This window comes from Stegostoma tigrinum, chromosome 14, assembly GCF_030684315.1.
Source record: "Stegostoma tigrinum isolate sSteTig4 chromosome 14, sSteTig4.hap1, whole genome shotgun sequence".
In the NCBI taxonomy this organism is placed as follows: Eukaryota; Metazoa; Chordata; class Chondrichthyes; order Orectolobiformes; family Stegostomatidae; genus Stegostoma; species Stegostoma tigrinum.
This window is the reverse complement of record NC_081367.1, coordinates 31,757,208-31,779,707: the sequence shown is the minus strand read 5'-3', so window position 1 is coordinate 31,779,707 and position 22,500 is coordinate 31,757,208. Positions and strand designations below refer to the sequence as shown.

The 22,500-nt window shown below is 39.5% G+C and overlaps 1 protein-coding gene across 2 annotated transcripts in view; it reads left to right on the top strand.

Moving 5' to 3' along the window:
* Nucleotides 1-9,453: 9,453 nt before the first annotated feature.
* The window catches only part of LOC125457826 (transient receptor potential cation channel subfamily V member 6-like), a 129,826-nt gene continuing 116,779 nt past the window's right edge, over nucleotides 9,454-22,500 (top strand). The window contains exon 1 of one of the 2 annotated variants that reach the window (XM_048542467.2): nucleotides 9,454-9,759. In XM_048542467.2, coding sequence (XP_048398424.1) covers nucleotides 9,602-9,759 — 158 coding nt within the window. In that variant the 5' untranslated portion in view covers nucleotides 9,454-9,601. The remainder of the gene's footprint in view (nucleotides 9,760-22,500) is intronic. The other variant, XM_048542468.2, reaches the window with a different exon arrangement.

Below are 22,500 nucleotides of genomic sequence, written 5' to 3'. Positions count from 1 at the left end.
CGCCCTTCCTAACCTACCTCCATCACTCTCAGATCTTGCTGCCAGCAGCCTTCTACTGATATTGGAGGCTGCCCTTTGAACTGTCTGAACTTCATCCACCACCCCAACCCTTTCTGCAAAAAATGACAGAGAGTCCGACCAAAATAATTCTCAAGGTCAAGTGGTTAAAATTAGCTGAGCCTCCAACTCAAACTCTTGAGTGGGAATGTCATCCATTCCCATTGGTTTCAGACTAAGAGTTAAAAATTGTTCAAAAGCAAAATAAAATAGTTGGTGAAGTCAGTGTTGATTTTCATTTGTGTTGAAAAAAGGAAAGCAAAGAAACCGTAGCTTCAGTTTTCGTAATTTGTTTTAGGGTCTTGGTAATTTGATTGGATAACATTCACAAACAGCAACTGAACAAGTGCTCTGAAAGATAAGGTCAGTTCAAACTGAAATGCACAACATTACTTAGTATGATTACAAAAGCTAATGAACCCTCTAACCAAGTGAGTGAGTGTGAAGTAAATGTGTAAGTGCAGTGTTGACCAGTGTCATCTGTACAACCTGTTACCTAAGAACAACTTGAATTTCTTCTTGAACAGATAAATTGGATCAGATTTTGATGGCATTAAAGAAATTTCAAATGAGATATATGTGGCAAATTTTAGAAGCTACATGACAATTACTGGTTAGCATTTATAATCCTTCAGTTGACCGTTTAGAACTACTGATTCCAATGTTAGTCTGGTCAATGCCCTAAAGTAGACTCTCACTAAATGATATCTCATTCAAAATCCTGCTGCTGGTTCCTACTTCTGCCTTGAGTTCCATTCACTCTATCCTTATCATAGATCATGACGCAAAATATAGCAACCGAGAACTGAGTTATGAACATGAAAAGCAGAATAACTAAAAAGGAACTTCAAATAAATTCTTTGAATAGTCGATTATAAAGAAATAGAACCTTTAAACCTTGTTTCTAGGGGTGTTGCTGGAACATTAAACTCTGGAGTCATGGTTACGTGAATGTACAAAGAATGCTAATTTTTTTAATAACTCAAAGAAATCTTTATAGATTTAGGTACACATTTCTTGTATTAATATGATGCCTGAAAAGCAGCCCTGACATGTCTTCCAGTAATAAAACAAAAACTAAGGGTTGGATCTTACACTTTTTTCAGCAAATTTTGAATTGTGTTCAGGTTTTTGGAGAGATTGTCATTGTGGGGCCTAGCAAATTCACAGAACAACATACCACTTAGTAGATACCCAAAGAAAGATATCATTTCTTACACGTACACTATCTTTAAAATTATGTTGTGTTGCCAGATGAGCACGGGTAATCCAAAACTGCCCTGGTCAGTCAAGGATGGAGTGTGAACATGTTGGAGAAGAGGAAGATAGCACTATGATTCTCCAAAAAGGTCCTGAAGGGCCAGGCAGATGACGTGGCCCAGTGGAGGCCCTCTTCCTGGAGGACCTACATTGGAACTCTCAGCACCAGATACTGCCAAGCCATTCTGGAGGACAACACTTGGATCAGATGTATCTCCAAGATGCAGAGGAACAGCCAGAAATGCAGAAACAAGATCAATGAACTTGTTCACTCTGCCAGGATAGTTTCATTCTTCTCTCTTTTCACTCCTTGCATCACTGCCATTGCACCCATCTCCCACCAAGCTGCATGTACTGCCAATCTCATTTTCGTACGCAACATTCTCTATCACTTGTTCTCTACTCCACCTCCTGCCAAAACTTCCCACACCATTAACCTCACATGTGTTCTGTGCTGACTCCTCAACATTCAGTATCTCTCACTGTCTTTCCACCTTATGTACCAGTACTAACATCGAGGACACCCATTGTCATCTCACTCATTCCCCACCATTCTCTCAATACAGGAGAAGATAGCCCATAACAGGACAGAGGGAGCTCACTTGAATGGGGTTCATGTTCTTCTCCTCGACAAGAAGAACATCCTGACCCTTATAGATCACCAGGGCTGCTCCTGCAGGAATGTTGAAAATCTATGTCCTGTCACCTGAGTAAGTATCACAGCATTCTCCAGCACTTCTCACATTAAGACCCCTGTCAATCTTAACCATTGCACACCACATTTAATCACTAGCCATGATGCCTTCTCTCTCTTTTATCTTAGCTGAATATTTGGAAAGCAAGAACAGGATTTGAAAGAATCAGTATGAATTTACGAAAGGGAAATTACACTGGACATAACTATTGGAATTCCTCAAAGATACAAGACAATTAATAAGTGGAAGTGATTTATTTAGTTTTGGAAAGTTTTCATAAATGGGTATTTTTCTAAATGGTAGGCAGCAACTGGCAGGGATCATTGCTAGGACCCAAGCTGTTTACAATATGTATTAATGATTTGGTTGTGGGAATTAAAAGTAATATCTTCAAATTTGAGGAATACACAGAGCTGGGTGAGAGGGCAATCTATGAGGAAGATGCAGAGATGTTTCAGTGTAATTTGGACAAGTTACAAGAGGGCAAATGCATGGCATATGCAATATAATGTGAGATTATCCATTTTGGGAGCAAAACCAGAAAATCCACATTCCTATCCCTCAATTTACTGCCAATAAGACCTGGGTGTCCTCATACACCAGTCGCTGAAGGCAAGCATGCAGGTGCAGCAGGCAGTAAAGAAGGCAAAGGTTCATTGTGAGAGAATTTGAATACAAGAGCAAGGATGTCTTGTTCCAATTGGACACAACCTGTGATGAGACCACATTAGGAACACTGTGTGCAGCTTTGGTCTCTTTATGTGAAAAAGGACATTGTTGCTATGGATGGAGTGCAGCAAAGGTTTAGCAGACAAGTTCCTGAGATGGCAGAGCTGACGTATGAGGAGAGATTGAACCAGTTAGAATTATATTTGCTGGAGTTCAGAAGAATGAGGTGGACCTCTCGTAGAAATCATAGAAATTTGACTGTCATCAGCTAATTTGGATATTTGACTTTTTATGCCATTATCGAAGTTGTTAATGAATATTATGAATAACTAAGGCCCCGACATAAGTTCCTGTGGGGCATCACTAGTCACATCTTCAACTTTGAGAACTTATCCATTATTCCCACCCTCTGTGTCACTCAACCAATTTATTATACATTTCAGTAATTTTCTCCAAATTCTATGGGCTTCCACCTTAGTTAACAGCCTCGTGTGCGACTTTATGAAAAGATTTCTGGCAGGCGTATAAATGGCATCCATCCACTTACATCTGTCCCTCGCCTTTGTCATCACTTCAAAAAGATCTCTAAGATTTGTCGGGCATGACTTACCCTTCATGATCTAAGCTGACTCGCACTTACTAACTGATTATAGATCTAATCATTTCTTCAGCAGGGATGCTAAACTGACTGGTCTATAATTCCTCAGTTTCCCTTTGTTGCCTTTCTTAAAGAGTGGAGTGACATGGGCAAATTTCCAATCCAGAGGTATAACTCCTGAAACCAGCGAACTCTAACAAATTACGATCAGGGCATCACCAACGTGTTCTCTTACCTTCCATGGATGGACATAATCATATCACAGGGATTTGTTACTCTTTAGTTACACTAATTTCCCATTTATTGATTATTTACTTCAGCTAATTTTATTTAGAACCTGCCCCTGATCTTCTGATAATTTCTTTTGGGCTTTTGGCAATCTATCCTCTTTTTCTGATGTGAATACTGTGAGCAAAATAATCATTCAGCATTCCTGCCATTTTCCCATGACCATTGACAAAAATCCCACTCTCAGCCTTCACTGGGCTAAGGGTAACCTTAACCAAGCACTCTTCCTTTATAGAACTGTAAAATCTCTTGTTGTCTTTTATGTCCCTTGTAAATTTCCTTTCATAATCCTTTTAAGCCACCTTGTGGCCCTTTGTTGATTTTTGTATTTATTCCATTCTGTATGATCTGTGCTGTGCTTAGCATTTTCATAAACCTTTTCTTTTAATTTTATGTTGTCCATTACCTCCTTAGATGCCATTCGCTGTTTTTTCTTGTGAGGTGGGGCACTTCCGTCTTATGGGTACAAATTGCTTCTCAACAGTGTTGAATGTTTTTATGAATATTCTCCACTATTCTTTAGTTGTTTTACCTATTAGCAGAGCTTCCCAGTTGACTGAGGACAGCCTCTGCCTCATCCCATTAAAGTCTGCCAAAGTTAAATCTTACATATGCAACATGAAAAGCTGATCATGTTATGAGCACTATTTGACAAACGCTCACAAGTAAGTCACCAATTAAATCAGGCTCATTGTTCATTACTAGATCCAATATTGCTTGTCTCCTTATCACATCCATAAAATATTGCATGAGGAAACGATCCCAGATTCACTCTAGAAATTCACAATATTACTGTCAGGTGCTTATCTATCTCTCTCAATTTATGTTAAGATTAAAGTCCCCCATTGATACTATTCCGGCTTTGCTGCATTGTTGCCTAATTTCAGCATTTATGCAATCTAGCTCTTGTGTGTTGCTAACGGATGGTTTAAATATGACATCTGTTGTGATTTTCGTTGCTTTCCAGTTCCTCAGTTCCACCTACAAGGTGCTTTCCCCTCATTATATCCTCCATCGCCACAGAAGTGATTCTGTTTCTCATCAGTAAGGTTGCTCCACCCCCTACCATCATACTGCTGCTGATGACCGAGTGAATCTCATAGATGCCCAGTTTGTTTAACAAGATCTGAAGTTTGTGGCATCGAACACGATGGTAATGCCACACAACACAAAGGAAGGCATTTTCATTGTGGTGGTAGGTAGCAATCAGCAGAAGGTTTCCATATCCATATTTGATCTTGTGCATTACACTTCCTAGTGCCTTGAGTCAGTGTTGAGGGCTCCCAGGGCAATTCCTTCCTGTATTTGATTTACATACTTTTTGATTTATTTATTGTCATGTGTATTTTGCTACAAAGTACGGTGAAAAGTGTTGTGTCATGTCACCACTTGCAGGTGCCATCTTAAAACACTGAAAAATAAACTATAACATAGAATATAAAGGCATAAAAATGAATAAATAAAGAAAGTGTTCAACTTTACAGTCCTCCTTGCCAATGCTCCGTCGTGGGCCATAGGCCTGCTCGTCAGGCATAGTGGGATAGGACATGCTCAGAGATGCTGATGTCTGGGATATTGACAATAAGGTATGATTCTGTGTATAAGCTTGTTGCTTGATTGGTCTGTGAGTCCTCTTGTAGGGTAACTTTAAGAAATGCCAGAAAGTGGCAACATTAGACCACCCGCATGTATGTAAACTATAAATGGCATAGTGGTGAGTTTAGCACTAACCCTCAATCTAACAGCTGAAATAATGGCATATTCATTATTTAGAGCAATGGAGAATGGTTTAGTACCTTATTAGAAAAAACATATAAAAATGGTTTTCTTGAGGTGTAATGTCCCTTTCAAGCTCTTAAGATGGTTGGCAGTTTCCTTGCTATGTGATGGATGAATTTGGTCTGCTGCAAATCATTGCATTACAGATTATAAATGATCAAGGAATAAAATATTTTTCGACTTTTTTATTACTTGAGACAACATAAAATTAACTGAACAGGCTAACTTTGAATATGGAACTAAGTGAAAAGTTTTGGATTTACATGAAACTGAAGATCACAAGTCTTTGCAAACAGCAAAAAATGATATAACAATGTGCTGACAGTCCTCTGAAAACCTGATCTTGAAATGTTTTTGAGATAAATAAACAGCAACTTATGACTGATTGAAACAGCTAAGATTGATTAGAAAAAGGGTAAAGTTTGGATTATTAAGAAAGGTGTTTATTACGTCCTTTTTGAAATTCATTCATGGGATGAGGGCATCACTGGCTAGGCAGCATTTATTGCCCAGAGGGTAGTTAAGAATCAACCACATTGGTCTAGAGTCACATCATCAGACTAGATAAGGATGGCAGTTTCCATCTCTAAAGGGCTTTACTGAACCATATTGGCTTTTATGAGAATCGACAATGGATTCCTGGTTATCATTAGATTCAACTCTATATTTTTATTGAATTCAAATTTCACCATCTGCCATTGCTGAATTCAAACCCAGGTCACCTCCCCTAAAGTAAGGAGCAGAGAATACTTTACATTTGCTTCGCTATGGGTCATCACTGTGGGAAAACAGGGTCTTTCATGCTCACGTTAAATGGGCTCCTGAAAAATGGGTCTCTATTTCCCACATTGGGTGGAGCTCTGATAGCCTAATGTCCTAATATAGGACCCAAACCTGTAATAGGTTGAGTATGGTCACTGGACAATGACTTTTGCAAGAATAGCCAATCAATGAGAGAGGGTGGTCTTACCATCCACTTAAGAATGGCTACTTGGGCAGGCTATTTGGACCACGTCATTTAACTAATCACATGTAAACCCCAGAGATGGCTTCTCTGCCAGCTGGAAAATCTCGTCTGTGAGCAAATAGGGCCATCCTTCTTGAGAATAGTTTTGGGGCTTGATGTTGCCCATAAAAGGCACGCCTGATGGTGGCATGAAATGCCAGCCGGTTCACTTCGAGTCCCACTCTGACTGGTCATTGAAAATCTTGCACAGGGTATGAAAATATTTAAATTGAAATTCCCTGGTGCAAAGTGCTAGCAATCAAATTCCCGAGTTGCTTAGTCCATGTAACAACAGAAAAGTTTAAATCCAATCTTGTGACAATAAATCATGCAACTAGCAGGCCACTTAGATTCTTGCAAAGTCTAAGCAGCCATGGAATGAAAACTTGCTTATATGTAGTTAAATCATTATTTTGGAAGTGAAACAACAATGGTTTATTTCTTTTTTTTTCCCTTGTCCTGTGTTTCCACCTCTACCATGATGCTTTGGTATCCCGTGACAATTTGTCACCTATCAGTTTCCACTTTCACCTCTTCACGATGGGCGTCCTGTGCATTTATACCTGCATCAGGGTGGTCAGAGGCTCATAGTGTCTTCACTGAATGGATGCCAAACAATACCCAACTGACCTCCACCCTCCTCCAGCTGGTGAACTTGTTCTTACAATTTCTCCCTCAACTCCACTTCTTCCAAATAAAGTATGTTATAGGAACTTGTATGAGCCTCTACAATGCCTAATCATACCTTGGGGAGATGGCATAGATATATGTCATTAAACTCATATTCCAGAGGCTTTTGTGGGCATAGGTTCAAACCTCACTACAACAACAAATGAAATTTAAATTTAATCAATAAATCTGGAATATAAAACCTGTCACACTAACTTTGACCAAAAGGACTCATCTGCTTCACTACTATCTTTGGGGAAGGAAATCTTCTATCCTTATCTTGTCTGCCCACATGTGAAAATAGATCCGAAGAAATGGAGCTGGCTTTTAGCTGCCCTCTGAAATTGTCTGTCAAGACACTTGGTTCAAGGGCAATTGGCAACAAATATAAGCCTTGCAAGCAATGCCCTCATCCCATGAAATAACAAGAGACTTGGGACACTTCATCACCTCTGAGTCCAATACATTGAGTTAATGCCACTTCTTGCTCTTAGTTTAAAATGGAAAAAAATCATTAATATCCATCTTTTCATCATTTGCCTTCTTATGACCTTGTTCCTTTCCTCAAATGTTCTACTTTAATTTCTGCAGAGGCACAAGAGGGCATCAGTTTCAGAATAAAGGAGTGCCAATTTAAGACAAATGAGGAAGAATTTCTTCTTTCAGAGGGTTGACAGTCTTTGGAACTCTTTGCCACATACAGCTGTGGGAGCAGAGTTCTTGTATATATTTCAGCCTGAGATAGGTAGATTCATGATCAGTAGGAGGATTATGGGTTTTGGGGAAAATGCTGGAAATTGGAGGTGAGGAATGTCAGATCAGCCATGTTCCTACCGAATGGGGCAGCAGGCTCAAGGGGTCAAATGGCCTACCATTGTTCCTCTTTCCTATTAACCATTGTCTGCTAATGGCTGCCGCAGCTGGCTTGATTACATTTTCTCACAACTTGGCTTCTGTAAGGAACCATTCTGCCCTCCCAGTTTCTCAGTCTCTGTCACCCGATCTGATGAAGCAGTCTTCCCTATCATTGCTTCCTATATGTTCCTGTTCCCCACTCGGGATTCTCCATTGCAATGTTTAATGGGATCCTAGATTGGATCCATCCCATTTCCTGCACTTTTATTCTCAGCCTTGCTTAGTCTTGTTCCCAGAGCCACAGTCAGTTTCAGTTCAGCTGCTTCAATCAACTTAACCATCATCACTAGATCAGAAGTGATTATGCTCATTGATGTTTGCACAATATTCAGCACCACTGATGACTCTACTGATGCTGAAGCAGTCGTGTCCATTTTTATAGCAAGACATGGATAATATCCAGAATTGGGCTAATATGTGCAAAGTTATATCCACACCTGACAAGTGCCAGGCAAATTACCATTGCAAACAAGAAAGAATCTAATTATTATCCCTTGCCATTCAACGGCAATATGCTCACTGAATTCTTCACTATCAGATTCTAGAGGCTGGCGTTGATCAGAAACTGAACTGTACCATTCGTATAAATATTGTAGCAACAAGAGCAAATGAGAGGCTAGGAATTTTGTGGTATGTAACTCACCTCCTGACTCACAAATGTGTACTGGCTACTTATGAGGCAAAGGTCAGGAGTGTGATTGAATACTCCCCACTTGCCTGGATGGGTGCAGCTCCAACAATGCTCAAGAGGATTGACCCCATTAGGGACAAAAGCAGTTTGCTTGATTAGCATCCTATCTACCACCTTCAACAATTACTTACATCAGTAACTCAGCAAGGCTCCTTTGATGGAACCTTTCAAAGCATAAAATAGCCTGCCATGTAGAAGGACAAAGGCAATAAATGCATGGGAGCGTCACACCTTGCAAGTTCCTCTCTAAATTGCACATCACGCTGACTCAGAAATATATCACCATTCCTTCACTGTCATTGTTATAAAATCCTGGAACTCCATCCTTGAAGCACTGACAGTACACCTAGACCCCAATGACTGTAGCAATTCTTGAAGGCAGTTCACCACCACCTTCTCCAGGGCAATAAGGGATGGGCAATAAATGCTTGCCGAGCCAACAACCCCATATGTCAAAAACTAATACCAATTAACGTGTCATCTCGTTACACTCCACCAGTTTCCACATTGAAAGGGCAATCCTCTGCCATTTCCAAATGTCCAGCGTGATGTCAGCACTAAACACATCTTCCTCTCCCCTTCGCTACAATGAAGGGCTGAGAGAATGGATTTTTAGCCACTGTGCCTTGTTGAGGAAATTGAGAGAGCAGTGTGAGGGTACATTGAAGCCAGGGCACAAGGGATCTGACAGAGTAACTTATTTACTCCATGCTGCCATGAATTATTACGTATTAGCCATGGTGTGTGTTATAATACATCAGAGCCGGCAGGTAGAAACCTGACGTCAGACACGCAGTGTATAATACTACCTCTGGGACTCAGTGGCTCATGGAGCTGTGATGGAAGAGGAGAGATCTGAGTGATTATGGCAATGGGACTCTGGATCTTTAGGTATTTCCAGATTTCACTGAGAAACCTTAGGGATGGCGTTGCAGAGAATACGCGATAATGAATATTAAAACAAACTGATTAAGATGGCTGCATTCAGAAAAGCGATTGACTGTTTCCTCGGTAGATTGAAAAACCCTGTTTCATCCACTCAGTCAACATCCAAGGACAGCACATCTGACAAAGTTGGATTGGGAGGCCGGCAGAAAAATTTCAATAATGTGTTCGAAGTGAAAAATAGAGGGTAAGTGCGAGGTGGAGTGGAAGATTGAATGAGTAAAAGAACTTGCTTTGAAATGAATGCACTTTTACCGAAGTAACGCTATCATGGCCATTTGATTTCAATGATATTTTGAGAATATTTAAACACTACAAAATGACTTGCCCCGGGCAGTTATGTGATTTATTACGTTAGTTTGATTTTTTTTCCAGTTCGTTCTTTCTCTTGACATTTTTTCCCCACTTTCGCTATAACAATGAATGTCATATTTTACAAACAAATCCTCTCGGGGACAAATTGCTGTACTGTTGAAGTATAACGTAATATTTCTGTTAGACTGAGTGTAGTATTAACAGTGTTACTTAAATTATGCAAATTATTGACATTTTGTATGTAAGGATTGGCAAGGATCATCTCGTGTTGTATCTCTAATTTTCCATTAACTGTTGCATGGTAAAATATGGAATACAAGAATTAGAAATCTGACACAGTGGACAGAAAAGACAGTAATTTGATATTTTTGTAGGGTGTGTAAAAGACCACGCATCCTTATGACTGTAAACACAAGCAGAAACTTTGTACGGTTTGCTATTTGTCACACCTTTGTCCCTTAAGGAACAATTTGTATCTTTAGTTCTATCATAAAACGGTGGTCCAGCTAATCTCACCTCTAATTCATAATTTGAAATCAAATATTTACAATAAGACTTGCCGTTTGTGGGGAAAATTGTCAGGAGAGTTAGTTACTGATCATGTAAAGTGACAATTCAAAGTGATTTTATTTAAGGATTGGGATCCCTTGACAGTAATTTCTGTTAGATACTGTACTCCATTCACAGATTGAATGCCAGGAAAATAATCTGATCCAGGGCCTGTACATTATTTTTGTTCAGTAATAAACTGGTAAGTAGAAAACTACTAAAAACTAGTCACCACTCTTTAGTTTTCCCACTCCAGTGGTTTCTCCAGGTGCTTGAGGTTTGTTTAGTCTGTTGCCTCTATTCATCTCTGCATGGTACTTCTCAAATGGATTAGTAGAGATGATATTTCATCAAGTGAAGATTTGCAAAAACATTTATATGGCCAGTTTAAATAGTGAAGCACCTGATATGCAATTGGACATGGTGGTAAACTGCTTGGAAGAGGATTTTTCTCTTAAATGTGATACAGGAGGAATGAATGAAAAGTTACTTTGGACATTAGAAAATGCATGCTTAGATCAATGGTATCTGGATTTACCTTCAACATAAAAGCCTAGGTGGTATTGTCATACATCTCGTAACTTCTTTTGTAGTAATTGCATTTCAAATCCTTACACATTGTGTGATATAAATTAAGTTAGATGAATTTTAAAACTTTCACTCCTTGTGTTACAAAGAATACACAATTACAAAATTCAGATTGTTGTGCAAATTAATTAGTAGATTGGATAAGTGGAAGTCATCACTTAATGCATTATATTTGCTTTGTGCTTAAATCAGTTGCATGACTGACTAGTCACTGTGGTATGAAATGTACAAGGAACTTAAAATTAAAAATTGCCAAAGTATGCATCAGGAGATAAAGATGTTTGCACATTATACTTCATATTTATTTTGGCTACATTGAATGGTGGTTTTGAGATAATATCACCATGTGACTAGAACAGAAAGGTGCATGAAACCCATCAGGAGGCCCACAAAATACAGAAATGCCATACCTTCAGTGTGGCTTTTTTGGTGAAATTATGTCAATCCCACTTTATAACGAAGACTGCTATTACATGCCTAAATGTGTCTCAGTCTGAGAATGAAATCTCCTCCAGTAAAAGGCTCTTTTTCGAGTAATCAGCTGTTATAATAGTATCAGCAAACTGAAGAACTTATCTGGAGTCAAATGAGTAGAACCCACAGAGTTAGAGCCGTTTTCATCTATGGGGTGCTGAAAACTCATCTCTATTCATTCAATTTTACATCACATTTTGATCTTTCAGAAATTATCATTCGTTGGCATGTCCATCAATGTGCCATCATCTTAAATATGCATAGATATTAGGATGCAGTGACCAGATTTTTAGTCACATAAAATTTATTTGGATGGAAAAACAAATCATACTGATTTAACTAATTAGTTGGGATCAAATGGTTCCTCAGGCATGATTCCAAAAGCTCAAGCACCAACAACGTTAAATTGTAGTGTAAATGTTTAATTATGCTGAGCCTGACCTTAATTCAGCAGAATAAGCAATTTGACTTGAGCTGGGTTTGAAATCCTGGTCTTGAAACCATGCTTGCTTTACAGCAAATATGTCATTCCACATATATTCCCCAATGTGATATGAGGCCTAATCTTTCCCAGAAGCCAGTGACCATTAAACTGATTTCACTCCTGGGAAAATATTGATCCATCATCCACCAGCTTAACAGTATGCTTTGTAACATTACAGTTAGGGTCTAATTTTACTCAAAACAGAGCTAGGTTTCAGAGTTAGTTTCAATGTAGATAGCTAAATGGGGATCTTCTGGTGAGGCTCCAGTTGTCCAACATAACTGGTAAAAGAATCTTGAAAATCCTGAATAAATGACATAAACGCATTTTGGTTTATTTTTTAAGGATTTTTGTATTTGCTGAAATTACAGGGTGCAGTTGGGAAGTCAGGCTATGTAAATTAACCCCCTATTTTCCTTATTCTGGATGGTTACGTGATTTCTCCAGGTATCAAAACAATTCTTTTTCTTTTAACCAATCTGCAAAAAGGTCATTAAACTCAGGCTACAATAAGCACGCACATGCATTGAACTAGGGCTGTGAAACGGCCCCATTGCTATTTGGATGGGATGTGTACCGTGTAATGCAGGCATTTGTGCAAATTCATGTGTGAATGCTCCCATAGGGAGGGAATCAGGCTGAGTGAGCTTCTTGCCCATCTGATGGAAATGATCCAAGGACTCACCAACTTTCACGGTAGGCCTTCATTTTCATTACCTCACACACTTGATTAGATATAAAAAAGGGATAAAAATTTGGTAGCTAATCCAGTCAAGTTCAGGAAGAATGCAAAGATAGATAAAGATGGAATGGGTGATTTGGGGAAAGGGATACAGTTTTTGCTCACCTTGGATCCATAAAGGCTATTAATGATTTATTTTCCTCTTTTTCTACACAACTTGTGGTTTAAGGATCACTATGTCAGCAATTCAAAACGAAGTAGCAGTTACCCATTAGAATTTCAGATTGGCTGACTCTTCAATTTATGTCATGGAGTGAGCTTGTAAGTCTTTTGCATATTTTCAGCAGGAAACTGAGCTACCGACTTCAAAGCCCCAACTAAAGTATTCAAAATTAAGTCAGCAGGAGGGCAAACTTTTATATTTTTGGCTTTATTTCATATTATCCTAAACTCATTCGGGAATTTAAATTAGACCACTGAACTGTTGGACAGGAGAAGCAACTCTCAGATGAAGTACACTTTTATAGTTGTCATATTGGTGTGCTTGTTCAGTACTCTCGTAATAAAATGTCCCCTGTGGTCCAGTGATTTTCATCTTAATCAATGATCTCCTGGATATCATCAAATGTTGTGCACCAGCCCAACTAATTGTGCAACTGAATCTATTTAATAGGATTTAGTCAGGAAAAAGAAACAATTGACACGTCACTTTCAGTATACTAAAAATCAAAATAATAACTGAATTATGAGACATTGACAATCAAATCTAGACTTTCATATTTTGTAAACTTAACGTCAATTTAGCAATGGATTAGTGTTACTCAATTTTCTGGATTGTGGAAAAGGAAACCTTCCTGGCCAGTAGACAGTTCAAAACTCATCAGGTTAGTGGATTGTACCCACGTAGTCAATGCATCCTGAGCATTTCTACTCGAGCAATATGCTTGTTGCCAAATCATTAACCATAAGTAGGAAGTGATGAAAAAAATCTGACCTTTCCCAAAAGACTGTCTTCAAGTGAGTCAATATTTTACCATAACAGCAGAATGCAGAATTGAGTGACCTAGTTTTGCGAAGTATATGTTGTATCATTGTAATTTGCCAAGTCTTAGATTGCTTATTACAAGTGGCTTGAAACTAATTCAAGATTAGTTTTGTTGTAATCTAGATATAACCTGGCAAGTGTTATATAATCTTATAGCACAACAGCTAGCCATTAAGCTCCTACCAGTTCTTACAAACTGCTCTCCAAACTCAGTCCGATATTGATGCTCTTTCTGTAATTTTAATTTCCTTTATTCCTTCCTGGGATATTTGTTATCTATCCCTAACTGCCCTCGAAATGAGTATTTTTATGCCATTTCAGTGTCAGTTGCTGTGGGTGTGATGTTACATGTAAACCAGACTGTGTAAAGACAACAGATTTCCTCCCCTAAGGGAAAATATGTTTCAATCATCACAATGATCAATGTTATTAGTAATATTGCTTTCTATTCCAGTTTTATGAACTGAGTTTAAATTCCACATGATGCCATGGTGGGATTTGAACATTACACTAGATCTTTAGATTGGTGGTCCAGTGATCGTACCAGTATGCTACCATTGCTAATGCAGCAACCAAGTCATCTCAATCAGTGGATCACCAGCATTAGAATGCCAATAAGTGGAATATTACACATGTTTACTTAAATATTCTGTGCCTAACTGGAGAAGACAGAGAATTATACATGTGTATCATTTAACTTGGTGCTTGGAGGAGGATTTTGAAAAGGTGAATTTTCTATGGTTAGATTTGGAAGAAAGACAGACTTCCATTTGTAACGTTCCTTTCATTACATCATGGAATCTCACTGTACTTTTAAAACATTGAAGTATACTTTTTAGAAGCGTTATTATTTGATGATACAAAATCAAAAGTAGCAATGCGAATGTGAAATTCTTCGTATTCTTGAAAGTAAGGCAAATTCTGTGAAAAAAACTTAAATAAAAAGCTAAAATAAAAGTAAAACTAAGAAAGAGAAGTGGAATTTCTTCAAAAGCACTTCAAGGATAGGAAGAAGTGAATCTTGAGTAAACATGGAAGAATGTCAAGATTTAAAGCATAGTGGTTGAACAAGAAGTTTGGCACGTGTTGTCTGTTAAGATAAAATTAATTTAAAAAGATATTAAAAGACTAAAACAAAATCATTTTTGATTAATAAATTCAAGCAAGTTTTGCCAGAAACAACAGAACAATAGACACCAAGAAACAGTCCATATTCAAATGCACTAAGATCTAGACAATATCTAGGCTTTGAGATAACAAAGTGTAGAGCTGGATGAAAACAGCAGGCTAAGCAGCATATTAGGAGCACATGCTGCTTGGCCTGCTGTGTTCATCCAGCTCCACACTTTGTTATCTCGGATTCTTCAGCATCTGCAGTTCCCATTATCTCCAATATCTAGGCTTTGGCTGACAAATGGTAAGTAATATTCATGCCACAAAAATGCCAGGCAGTGATCTTGTACAAAAAGATGATCTAACCATTATCCCTTGACGTTCAATGGTGTTACTGTTCACTGAATCCCCCACTATCATCATCCTGGAGGTTACCCTTGACCAGTAATACGACTGGACTTGCCACATAAACATAGTGGCTACAAGAGCAGATCAGAGGCAAGGAATACTGAGGCGGGTAACTCACTGTCGAACTCCCTAAAACCTGCCCACCATCTACAAGGCACAAATCAGGTGTGTGATTGAAGAATCTCCACTTGCTTGGATGGGTGCAGCTGCAACAACATTCAAGAAGCTTGGCACCACGCAGGGCAAAGCAGGTTACTTTATAGGCACCTCATCCACAAGTATCCACTGAATCCACCACCAACGCTCAGTAGTAGCAGTGTGTACTATCAACAAGATGCATTGCAGAAATTCACCAAAGATCCTTAAACAGCATCTTCCAAAACCATGACTATTTTAATCTAGAAGAACAAGAGCAGCACATAAATGGAAACGCCACTACCTGTAAGTTCCCCTTCAAGCCATTCGCCATCCTGACTTGGAAATATGTGGCTGTTCCTTTAGTGTTGCTGGGTCAAGATCCTGAAATCCCTTCCCTGTGTGAATTGTGGGTCAACCTACAACACGTGGACTGCAGCGGTTCAAGAAGGCAGATTCTCAAGGGCAACTAGGGTAGGAAATAATGTTACCCATCCAGTGATGACCATGTCCCACGAATGTTTTATAATAATAATTTTACCCTGTATCAAAGCTCCATGTGGAGGACACCAGAGTTTAATATTATTGGCCATTCTAAGGTGACTGCATGTTTTGAGAGGGTTGACTTTACATAATTCGCAGAGAATTTGGCGAGTTGGCCTGGCCAATCTGACCAGATAAGCAACCTACTACTGAGGATAAAGAATTTACATTCTATCACATAACTTTACTCTATTTGAATTGTAATCTCCCACTAATTAGAAGAATAAATCATGGGAAGCAAGAAATGAGCAGTGATAAATCAGCTCAGAACAGAGGAAATTCTATATATTTGCAGGATTTAAGTTACAGGAAAACAGAGACAAGCATCTCATAGAAATGAAGGAGATAAAGACATCCATAAAAGTAGCCAAGAGATCTATAGAAAATAAAATTACATGCAATTATGACAGTATTAGAAAATATTTTTTCAAGTCTGAGTCAGAAAAATTCAAAGTTCTTCTGGGCCCATAAAGAATATTGCCATCTGGATTCAGACTAATACCTAGGCTATCTTAGAGATGCTAAAAAGTTGAGAAAGATTTTCAATGAGTGTTAATCTCATGCACGTTGCCACTCTGCAGTGTCTTTGCAAAAGAAGGGAGCTCCACATTTCTGACAGGAGGTTCCACTTATCACTAAGTGGAAGGCAAACCTTTATATAGCTATCAGCTGTTGTAATCTACCAGGTAAGTGGGAAGCCAGCTGGGAAAGGGGTAGGGTGCTGAGATAGGGTGCCAGATGTGTAGAGGTTAAGTGTGCCAGCTAGGGAGGATTAGGATGCTGGGGTAGAACCCCAGATGAATAGGGATGAGGATGCCAGGAATGTAAGAAGCCAGTTGTGTATGATATTGGCTGGATAGGGAGCCAGGTAAGGAGGAGGCAAGTGGAACGGCGGTATGCCAGGTGGGTAGTTTGTCAATGTGCAAGATGGCGGGGTAACGATGTAGAGATATTATGAACTGCAGATGCTGGAGATTCTGAGATAACAAGGTGTAGAGCTGGATAAATACAGCAGGCCAAGCAGCATCAGAGGAGCAGGAAAGCTGACGTTTTGGGCCTAGACCTTTCTTTTGTTTAAAGTAGGTTAGGATGGGTGGGAGAAATTAGCTTGGGCCGGGGTCTTGCCAGAGGCGAGTAGGGTGGGTTGGAGTGACAGAGATTTGAGGGAAGACTGGGGAACTGGGGGCTCTGGTGGGTGGAGTGGAAGAAATGGGTCCGGTGGAGTGGAGGGAGACAGAGGTTTGTCCAGCAGGGGTGAGGATGGTTCATTCCGGGCTCTTGGGGATGTAAGGGGTCTGGGGAATTGTAACTAGGAGGGTAAGTATGGGGTCAGTTTAATACTTACTCAGGATTTAATAGTCTAACTATTTTACTTCATTGCATTGAAATCCTCCAGACTTTATAATTTAAAATGAGATTTTTGGAGTGTTTTAAGCATAGATGAATTGCTTAGTGGAATCTTTAGTTTCCTGGGAAATTCCTTTAGAGTATGCTACAATGAGAATTCTGCAGGGACCCAATGCGCAACTCCCACCTAAACTGGAATAATAGCTGTCTGACAAGTGAAAAATTCAGGCAAGGCTTCTGATACTAGCCCTGCTGAACCCCACTGGGATCAGACTTCCAGTCTCAGAAATATCCCTCTTTTTTTGTCCTCCATTTCCTGCCTCAGTCAGTTTTGGATCCAATGTGCCACTTTACCTTGGATCCCATGAGCTCTTACTATCTTGACTAGTCTGCCATGAGTGACCCTTTGTTAGAAGCCTTGAAAAGTTTATGCAGACCACACGAAATGACTTAATCAATTATCCTGGTTACCTCCTGAAAGCAACTGATCAAATCTGCTAAACATAAATTTCTATTAGTCTATCAAGCTGACTACCCCAGATCAATCTGTATCTCTCCAAGTGCAAACATATTCTGTCTCTCAGAATTCTTTCCAATAACTTTCTCACCATTCAGGCTAGACTGACTGGCCTGTAATTTCCTGGTCTACTCCTTCCTCCTTTTCTTTTAAATAATGGGATGAGATTAGCAATCCTCCAGTCGTCTATCATCTCATTTGATACACTGGAATAGGAATCAGCACCAATCCTGCAACCAAGAAATATGGTTAATGAATATGTTTCGGCTTAGAGGCAATGGTACTGTTCCCTTGGATCAGTTTTGTTCCCATGGATCAGTTTTAGAACTACTATTATACTACTATTTATTGTCTTTTTTAATGTATGAGAAGAATGTTAGAGGTGCAGTCAGTAAATTTGAAGAAGTCTGTGCCAAGGCAAAATAGTAGGGAACTACAATCAAATATAGAATGTTTTAATGTGCTGGGTGTGGAGTGGGCCACGCAGTTGGGGAAACGGCTTTTTAACTGAATTAAATTTCATGTATGTATTTAGGGTGAATGGAAAACACATCAATTGCAGAGAGAAATACTGAGCTTGGTTGAGGAAGCAAATGATCCAACTTTAATAATACACAGACCTCTGAAGCTTTATAACCAATCTCAAGAATTTGAACTAAATACAATAGGGTAGTGAGTTGTACTAATAGAAGCCTTCAGTTCAAAATAAACAAAGGATATCAGTTTCTCCACTGTACAAGTTATTGGTCGGACTGATTCTGTGACTGCAGTTGGGATATCATATTTAGTTTGGGGCTCTTCACATATGTGAGATATCGTGGTTTAGGAGAGGTTTAAGGATCATTCTGAGAGTAAATATTTTGGCTACTTGGATGAAACTCTTTAAATGCTTCTATTCATGTTAAAGTGATATGAACTTGTTAGTGTCCAAATAGAGACCAGGAAAGTAGACAAGATGCTGGGTGATTCTTTTCCTAGAGAGCAGTGAGCCTCGAGAATATATTGTTAGCTGTTGTGATGAGGGCTGAAATTTAATGTCTTCTAGAGGGAGTTTCACCAGTTCTTGACTCGGACAGAATTTGTAATTTGTAATAGGCAATTACCTGTATGGATAATAATTGTTGCATGGTGGATTGCATTCTAAAATCTTTTACTATTATTAGCCCTGTTTTAAATTGTAATTGGCGCCCTTTTTAGGAGATAGTTATAGGGGAGTTTGGAAGCAGGAAACAATGAAAGAACAAAGTATTGAGTCATGATGTTGCAGTCATCATGGGGTTTGGAGGCATAATTTAACAGCTTCTCTTTCATTGCCCGTCAATTTTATATATTTGTAAGCTATGTAATATGAAGACCCCAAAGTACTGTCTATTTAACAAATGAGTTTTGAAATGCAATAGCTCTAGGCTAACACGCAGCTAACTTTATACATTACATGTTATTTTAATTACTTCCTTTAAAGAAAAGCTTCAGGAGATTTGGGTCCTAAAAGCTGATGCTCAATGAATGGCAACTACTTTTTATGGACATTAACAACAGAGGTACAACTTATCTATTATTTGTGTTTTGCCTTTCTATTCATATTGGGAAAATAGGTGCTGTTTATTTCCTAACTCATTTTTTATTTAACCTATTTTTCTAATCAACCTGCTCAGACACTTATTACTTACCTCTGGAGCAGGTAGGTGTTGAACCTGGACCAGAGCCACTGCCGCTACACCATAGGAGGGATCCCTTCCTTGCTCATTTCAATCATCTGCAGACATTAGGCACTACAATTTTCCCCTAATTGATACTTTGATCTGAATACATATTGTTGATTCCTCATCCAGAAAGAATAAGTTAGAAACCAGATGACTCTAGGTTACAGTCCAAAAGGTTTATTTGAAATCACCAGCTTTTGTAGCACTGCTCCTTCATCAGTTGGTGAAGAAGCTGTGCTCTGAAAGCTTATGATTTCAAATAAACCTGTTGGATATAACTTGGAGTTGTGTGACTTCTGACCTTGTCCACCCCAGTCCAACACTGTCACCTCCAGATCAGAGAGAATAGGAAGATATTCTGCCATTTATACCCATTTTGTATTCATTTGCATTTACATACTTAGGCCTCCTGAGTGTCCCGTGTGGCAGCTGGAAACACGTACTGATCACAAGTTCAATGTGTGCTAGCTGCCAAACAGCTGAAGCAGGTGTTAGGTCCTCGCAGATAGAAATAAGTAATCAAACTCTTATGTAAATCTCTGCTGCTGTGGCTGTTTCTCCTGAAGCAGCTGGCACTGGTTGTATTGGGGAAAACTAGAGCAATTTGTGGCCTTGATGGTTGTCGTCACAGGTGGTCCTGAAAATGATTGCCTGATTGGCTACTACCAGCAAAGTAAGAATTTAAAATATACTTAATTGACTATGAAACCAACAGGAGTTGGTGAGTCAGAGGGAGAAACATTTCTTCTTTGCCACTTAGAACATAGAAACATAGAACATAGAACAGTACAGCATAGTACAGGCCCTTCAGCCCATGACATTGTGCTGAACTTTTACCCCAATACTAAGGTCTATCTAATCTCCACCCCTACCTTATACTTTCATCCATATGCCTGTCTAATTGCCACTTAAATGCCCCTAATGAGGCCGACTCCACTACGCTCTCCAGAAATGCATTCCACACCCCGACCATTCTCTGAGTCAAGAACCTACCTCTGATGCCTCCACTATATCTACCTCCACTCACTTTAAAACTATGTCCCCTCATAGTAGCTACCTCCACCCAAGGAAAAAGGCTCTGGTTGTCTACTCTATCTATACCTCAGATCATTTTGTACACCTCTATCAAGTCAATTCTCATCCTTCATCGTTCTAAAGAGAAAAGCCCTAGCTCTCTCAACCTTTCCACGTAAGACCTTCCCTCCATTCCAGGCAATATCCTGGTAAATCTCCTCTGTACCTTTTCCAATGCTTCCACATCTTTCCTGTAATGAGGCAACCAGAACTGGACACAATGCTCCAGATGTGGCCGAACCAGGCTTTTGTATAGCTGGAACACAACTTCATGACTCTTAAACTCAATCTTTGTATTAATGAAAGCTAACACACCGTACACCTTCTTAACAGCTCTATCCACCTGAGTGGCAGCTTTCAGGGAACTGTAGACATGAACCTCAAGATCCCTCCGCTCCTCCACACAGCCAAGAATCTTTTCCATTAACCCTGTATTCTTCTTTCAAGCTTGTCCTTCCAAAATGAATCATCTCATTCTTTTCAGGGTTAAACTTTATCTGCCACCTCTCAGCCCAGTTCTGCATCCTATCAATGTCCCTTTGTAACCTAGAATGGCCCTCCTCACTATCCTTCGTATCATCCTGTGAATTTACTAATCCACCCTTCCACTCCTTCATTCAAATCATTTTCAAAAATCACAAGTAGTAGAGGACCCAGAACAGATCCTTGAGCTACACCACTTGTAACTGAGCACCATGTGGAATATTTTCCGTCCACTACCACCCTTTGTCTCCTAAGCATCGGCCATTTCTGAATCCAATCTGCCACATTTCCCCCTATCCCATGCCTCCTTACCTTCTGCATGAACGTACCATGGGGAACCTTATCAAATGCTTTACTTAAATCCATGTATACTACATCCACTGCTCCACCTTCATCCACGTTTGGTCACCTCCTTAAAGAGTTCAATCAGGTTTGTGAGGCAGGATCTACCCCTCACAAATCCATGATGACTATCATGAATCAAACTGTGCCTTTCCAAGTGATCATAAATCCTATCTCTCAGAGCCCTTTCCAATAATTTGCCCACCACTGACGTAAGACTAACTGGCCTGTAATTTCCGGGGCTATCCTTATTCCCTTTCTTGAACAAGGGAATGACATTTACCTCTCTCTAATCTTCCGGCACTACACCCATGGACAGTGAGAACGAAAAGATTATTGTCAAATGCCCTGCAATCCCATTGCAATTCCCTTGCTTCCCATAGAATGGATAAATCCCATCAGGCGTGGGGGACTTATTTATCTTCAACTTCTCAAAATTCCTAGTACATCTTCCTTACTAACAGTGACCTCCTCTAGCCTACTAGCCTGTTTCACACTGTCCTCATCTACAACTAGGTCCCTCTCAGTTCTGTATACCGAAGAAAAGTACTCATTAAGGACGTGTCCTATCTCTTTAGTCTCTGTGCACAAATTCCCTTTACAATCCTTGATCGGCCTTACCCTTTCTCTGGTCATTCTCTTATTCCTCATGTACGTGTAAAAAGCCATGGAGTTTTCCTTGATCCAATCTGCCAAGGTTTTCTCATGCCCCCTTATAGATCTCCAAAGCCCGTTCTTCAGTTCCTTCCTGGCTAACTTGTGTCCCTATAGAGCCTTTTCCGTTCATTGTTTCCTAAGCCTTACATACGCCTCCTTCTTCCTCTTAACCAGTTGTTCGAACCTCTCTTGAGAACCAAGGTTCCCTCACTCGACTCCATCTTCCCTGCCTGCTAGGGACAAAAATATCGAGCACACACAGTATGCGTTCCTTAAACAATCTCCACAGTTGAATAGTGCTCTTCCCTGACAGCATCTGCTCCCATTTTATGTTATTCAGTTCTTGCCTAACAAAATTATAAAATTCGCTTCCTCTGGTTATAAACCTTAAACTGCTGTATGTACCTATTCTTTTCCATGACTGTTGTAAAAGTAAAAGAGTTATCATCGCTACTGCCAAAATGCTCTC